The sequence below is a fragment of the Marmota monax genome, unplaced genomic scaffold (assembly GCF_021218885.2).
Source record: "Marmota monax isolate L192 unplaced genomic scaffold, Marmota_monax_Labrador192_F-V1.1 WCK01_AAM20220418_F8-fsc00068, whole genome shotgun sequence".
NCBI classification, from domain to species: Eukaryota; Metazoa; Chordata; class Mammalia; order Rodentia; family Sciuridae; genus Marmota; species Marmota monax.
The window spans coordinates 1,571,503-1,578,350 of record NW_026692352.1 but is presented as its reverse complement, the minus strand read 5'-3'; the positions used below and the strand labels follow the sequence as shown (position 1 = coordinate 1,578,350).

At 35.9% G+C, this 6,848-nt stretch overlaps 1 protein-coding gene across 1 annotated transcript; it reads right to left on the bottom strand.

Annotated features, from left to right (window-relative positions):
• Positions 1-596: 596 nt before the first annotated feature.
• On the bottom strand, positions 597-1,538 carry LOC124091253 (olfactory receptor 51A4-like). Its single transcript, XM_046442221.1, has one exon. The coding sequence runs from the start codon at positions 1,536-1,538 to the stop codon at positions 597-599; it is 942 nt and encodes a 313-aa protein (XP_046298177.1).
• Positions 1,539-6,848: the final 5,310 nt, after the last annotated feature.

Below are 6,848 nucleotides of genomic sequence, written 5' to 3'. Positions count from 1 at the left end.
TAGAAGACAAGGAGCTACCTACACAGCACTGCTTAGAATATGACATTTGAATGCTGAGTAAGGAAATGTTGAAGAAAATGAAATAAGTGAAGGAAGAAAATGTTTCCTTTGCTTTTGTAAACTTTTCATATGGGCATATTTGAATGATTTCATGTATAAGAGTCTCATTGTCCATCTTAACTTCAGTTTCTAAAAGGCAGGGGCATATCTCACTGAGGCCAAAATTACATGTTGAAGAAAACTATTTTAAATAAGCAGACAATCTTTAGTCACTTAGGATCACTACCCAGTTGTTACACAAATGTTCATTATTAATTTTCAAGTGAATGCATTGAACATTTCTTCGAGCAAGGAGAAAACTATGTTTACAAAGTTGGTAATGCTCACTTGGTGAAAGTAGGAATATATTCTGTGTTTATATCAGGTCTTCAAAATCCTAAACCTAAGCCAATGAATTTGTAAGGCTGATTTTTCAATCCTAGTAAAATATTGAGAGATGATATGAAGCAATTCACATACAGTGTGGTTCCTTATTGATTGTTCAGTTTGTTCTGTGTCGTTTATTGATTGGGGTTTTATGTGATTAAGCATCCCCATCAGCTTTGCTTCTGGCACAGTTTCCCTAAGACCAAACTTCTTAGCTGCTGGCTCTTCACACAGTATACAATAGGGTTCATCAATGGAGGCACCATCAGGAAAACATCAGCCATAAAGATCCTAACTATTGGAGAACTGTGTTTGGCAAACCGGTAGACGACAGCTAGAGAGATAATGGGCACATAGAAGATGAGCACAGCACAGATGTGGGAGACACAGGTATTGAGGACCTTGAGCCTTTCCCTCTGTGATGCTATGCTTAACACTGCCTTCAGAATCAGCACATAGGACATGAAAATAAAGGTTATGTCCAGGATGCCTGTGAGAGCCACAAATAAGCCATAGACGACATTAACCTTGTTATCAGAGCAGGCCAGCTTCATGACGTCCTGATGGAGGCAATAGGAATGCGACAGATGCTTCTTCTTACAGTATCTTAGATGCTTTAGAGTGAAAGGGAAAGGTAAGATCAACAAAACATTTTTCAGAGAAAAAGCAAGCCCAATTTGAATGACTCTGGCACTACTAAGGATGGCCATGTATCTCAGGGGGTTACAGATGGCAATAAAGCGATCAAAGGACATAATGAGAAGTACGGATGACTCCATAGCTGAGAATTCATGAATGAAAAACTCTTGGGCAAAACAGGCATTGGGAGAAATTTCTGGAGCATTAAACAAGAAAACCCTAAGCATGGTAGGGAGAGAGGAGAGAGAGAGACCTAGGTCAGAGAAAGCCAACATAGAGAGGAAATAATACATGGGTTCATGCAAAGATGGCTCTGTTTTTATTAAAAGAAGGATGGTGCAGTTCCCCAGGATAGCAGCAATGTACATGAGACATATGGGGATGGAGACCCAAATGCTAGCAGGCTCCATCCCTGGGATCCCGACCAAATAGAAAGTAGAGATTTCAATTTCAGATGTGTTGAGGACGGACATGCCAGGATGTGAGATCAAGATGAAAGGCTGGAAGAGATGTCTTCTAGTGATGCAGATAGATTGTCTCAAATGCCTGATTATCCGTTTGTAATCACTGAGGTCTTACCAAATCAAGCATTATAAGCATAATTCTAAGATATAAACCTAAATGGAGAAAAATAGATGGGTAAAGAGGTAAACATCAATATCCAACTAAAAGCAAAAATGAAGAATGTAAAAATTGACCTTGAAATCTAATCTTACAACAGGTGCAGATAACAACAGATTCAAATCTTAAAGACTTTTGCAGAACTAAAAAAATTTATAAAGGTGCCTATTATCCAATTTAAAACCTAAAACTTTTTCTTTTCACATAAATACTATTATCTACATCTTGAATAGAATTTGCTTAAAATTTCAATATAATATATATGAATACATATATGTATATATATGTGTGTGTGTGTGTGTAGATATATATGTTTAATTTATATCATTTGGTACTGGGAGTTGAACCCAGAGGTGCTCTACCAGTCAGCCCTTTTTATTTATTTTTTTTTTATTTTGAGACAGGGTATGGTCAAGCTGCTGAGGTTGGTTTTGAACTTGTGATCCTCCTGCTCAGCCTACCTGGGATTATAGGTGTGTGCCATCATGTCAAGCTCTGATATTCTCTTTATGATTGAGGTCTGCAGTTCAACATGCATTGCTCCAGGGGGGTTACTTATTCATTTATTTGGCTTAGATCTTTGTGAGCATTTTTAATCAAGAGATCATGTATTTCTTTAATTTTGAATATTGTCAATCATTATCCTTTTCAATATTATCTACTCAAGCAGTCTATCTGAAAAATATTCAGATGTCTAAATCCAATTTCCTAGTTAGATTGTTTCACATTTCCCAACTTCTTTATTCATTTGTATTATATTTTGGGAGCACCCCTTGATACCATCTTCTTATTTACTAATTCTGTTTTTATTTGTGTCTGGTCTCAAATGTATCCTGACTATTAAGTTTGTTTCAATTACCCATTTTTCTTTTTGAGTGAAGGTCATTTTGGATGGCCACATATTTCAATTTGTATCTAATAATCCCCCCATTACTTTTCAATTATTTTGCTGTTGCTATGACATTTTATGTTATTTTGAATTTATTTTTATTTTTAATTGACAGTAGCTGTATGTATTTATGGGGCACAATGTGATTTTTTATATATATGTGCACATATGTATGGATGGAATGATTATATTTAGCAAATTAAGGTATCATTCATCTCACACATTTAGTTTTTGTGGTGAGAACTTTTGAAATTCACTCTTTAGGCAACTTTGAGATTTACAATACATTGTTATTAACTATAGTAACCATGTTGTGCAACAAATCCTAAACATTTGTTTCTTCTAACTGAAATTTTACACCTTTTGAACAACAAATCTCCATTCCTTCTCTCCTCACTATTGAAGTTGTCCAGTGTCTTTCTCACTGTTTGTATTCATGCTTATCTTTGAATTTTTACTGAAAATCTCATCTTCAGTGGAAATTTCCTTATTTGTGTGATGATGTATTTTTGTTCATGCTCCCAAATTAGACATGATGTTTGGTCTTCCTCATTCCCTGAACTTTGCCAATATTATCAGTTTTTTTTAATGATAGATAAGAGATCATGTTTCAAAAGATAACCTAAATGCAGTTTTGCCCAATTTATTCCACCTATCCCAAGATATAGCTTGTTATACGTTGCAGACCTGCGCTCTGACAACAGATACTTCTGTATGCCATATGGATTAGTAGCTTCATATCCCATAAAAGTTACCTTCAACTGTTCCATTTTCAAATGTGGAACACTATTGTGTTGAGTTCCTTTCAGTTATTAAATTGTCAAAAACCAATACATCTCTAGACTAGGAGCCAAGTTGATCCATGAATTCAATTCCAATGAAGGATTATATTTTTACACTGAATTCCATTATCTATGTATCTGTCACCTGGCATTTATGAATTTATGTATCTAGGTATTTATTTACCTATGTAACAAATATCTAGCATCCATCTTTCCATTTGTCTATGGAGAATGGCAATGACCCTTTTTTTACATTATCTATTATTGATACTTTTTTGGTGAGTGGAAGTTAATATATTGAATTTGGCTTATTTTATAATACTAAATATAATCTTACATAAAAACCTAGAAACAATTTTACTGATGTTACCTATTAGAGCACATGATCAGAAGACATCAATTTTGTGAAAGATTAATGAATATGCTAATTTATTTGATAATACACTAGAGCTCTTTCCAGATTTGAACATCACTACAAAATATTTAGGCAACTTCTTATTATTACTGTATGAATAGTGAGTGATGCTTAAACAGTAAAATCATATTAGCTTTTCAGGTATAAGTTTGATGATCAATGAGATACACCATAGGAACCTTAGTGTTTAAGTACTTACCAAGCTGTCTGCCACTTAGTGTACATTTCAAGGTCAAAAAGGGATGAGCCCAGAAAGAAGCCACCCCAACCTCAATTGTTAGGCACAGATACAGATCCTTGCAGTCTAATTCTGATCCTTGTATCCTGATGCTTTTTTAGTAGAACAAAGTCTCCTGGGAATTAAAACTCTGCAAGCTATACACTGAGGGACTAAGATGTCCACAATGTCCACAGATTTTTTTTGCATAAGTGAGTCTTTAAGTAAGAGTGGATTCAAGAAGGGTTCAGTTGAATTCCCATTACATGTTGTGTTAGCCATTAGTAACCTATGAAGTCTCTCCTTCTCCATCCAACATAATTATTCTTTCACCTTCTTTTGTCACACTTTATTTTCCTAGGTGATTATATTTGTGACATTATAATTGAGTTTATAGATTCATTTTTGCTTCTTGCTGATAAAATGAGAGATAGGTAGTCTTCATGTTCAAGACCATTTGAGTTTCTTTTTGAAAGCCAGTCTATGTACACAATTTGTTCATTTTTAAAATTTTATTTATTAGTTTGTGAGAGTGCTTTTCATATAAATCAATTAACCTTTTATTGTGATGTGACATGCAAAGAATTATTCCCCTTGATCCATTTGTATTTTTCTTTGATAATGATGTTGTCATTGGTTGATTCCCTTTAAGTTGAACACTGAAGTAAACATTTGTGTGCAGAAGTATATTGGGAGAGTGCTTTTAACTTAAACAGCTAAGTGGAAAGAAAGTACAACATTACAACTAACAGAGAGAATTTGAACTCTATTCAACTGTATCAAAGGCTACATTCAAATTTGAAGAAATTTCTGGAGTTAATATAATGACTCTTCAGTATCTTTCTGAATGGAAAGAAAACCCTGAGTTTTCTTAATGACAGATCATGAAAAGTGGTCTTCCCACAAGAAGGGTATATGACATTGGTAGCCCCATTCAGAAGAAAAAATTCTCATGAAGGGCTTGAATAAGGGCTGTCATCTGTAACACTCTCACTGGAGGAATAGGTGTTTCAGATCTGGCATGATCATGAGATCTGGGTGATGCACCAATCATTATTCAACAACCATTGCATACTTGGATCCAAATGTATCAATGGTAAATTCTGAAATCAGCTTCTCCAGAATTCATGTAGTTTTTTTATTTCTTCATTGGGAAGTGACAAGAGGATGGTTAGTGGGAGGATCAGATTAACCATCTGCACTATAGCTGTCCTGAGGCTCTAACTTTATGTCATCTCTCTGCTCTATCAATCTTAGATTTTTGCCATCCTTAGCTAGCAGTTCACCCTTGGCCACCATAAGCTTTGAAAACTGTGACTGTGACTTTTGCATTTGACCATTTACAATCAATACTGAGCAAAAAATGTCAAGAGATGCCAAAGATCATCTAATGGCAAGTGTATTCTTGGCCATGTTACTACACTGAATATCAGTTCTATTTCAGGTTGATTATAAAGAATCAATCAATTATTTTCTTAGAATGATATGGTGGTCTACTAACTGAAAGTTTAATAGGAATATATGGTCTTTAGTGTAATACTCCCACCAATGAAACTAGGACCCCTAAACTAACTGTGCCTGTCAGAATGAAAGAGGAAATCACAAAGTCCCTGAGTAGGTAACTGGAAGTGATGTTCAGTAATGACAACACTGATTTCCACTACCAGGCTCATGTTTTCTCCTTATTTAAGAAAAATAACATAATAAATTTTGACTTAGGTTGAATATTACATCCCACAGGATATTGCTCCAATCTCTTAGGGGTCATGACTGAGCTGACCCTTTGATTTTAACAGGGATTTTCTTCACTCTAAGAGACTTGTGGAATTCAGGTAATGCAGTTTGAGAAGGAACAAGAGAATTTCATGGTAGTTTCCCATCTACTGAGCTTTCTTTGCTGAAATTTAGGTTCCTTGTTGAGACTTGACATTATATGAGAATTTATATAAGTTGCAGTCATGTTCTCTGGACAGTTGGTGATGAGCACTTGGCAACTATATAGCTTATGTGAAATTCAGACTCTTGGTTGCTATCAAAAAGCTCTCACATTGTGCAGCAGAGGGTAGGCTAATAATCAACCCCAGGACTTCATTGTCAAAGAGGCTAAACCTTAGACCTGGTTAAATATCCAGACAAAACAAGTTTATTATGCCAAGATCAGGGTTCCAGCAGGGAAACATAGGGCCCTGATACATAAGATAGGAAGAACATAGTGGACAGACCCAAGGATTTATACTTCCCAAGATTCCTCCAAAACTTTGGATTAGCCTGTATAGCCTATCCCTCCTTTGTATTGACTCTTAGATGCATGTAAAAATTGATGACTCACATTTAAAAAAAAAGAAATGTAAGAATGACAGATAGTGGAGAAAGGATTGAAAAAGGTCAGAGCATGATTATGATGGAATGAATAGACTAGGTACAGGCAGAAGATCAGACAGGTAATTATGTGCCTTTGGCAGATCTGGAAGTCACACCATTTCCTACGTCTCAGTGAGAGAAGCAGCAGAATCACTGAGTTCACTGATAGTTTTCTTGGTGTAGACCCAGGATGGTGTTAGGAATTCCATTCCATTAATTCCTCACTAATGGCAATGGGAAATATAGGACCCCAAAGTTATAGATGCCAGAGGGGATCATAAATATGATAATAAATGGCAAGCTTAGACTAGCAGTCAAAGAGGGCTGAGGCACAGAAAGCTTAAACTTTAACCCAAAGACATGTCCTTCATGTCCTCTTCTCTCCCTTTCTCTCTCCCTTCTTCCCTCCCCCTCTCCCTCCCTCTCACCCTCCTTCCCATCTTCTCTCTCTCTCTCTCTCTCTCTCTCTTTCCTTTTTTTCCCCATGCCCTGAGTTCC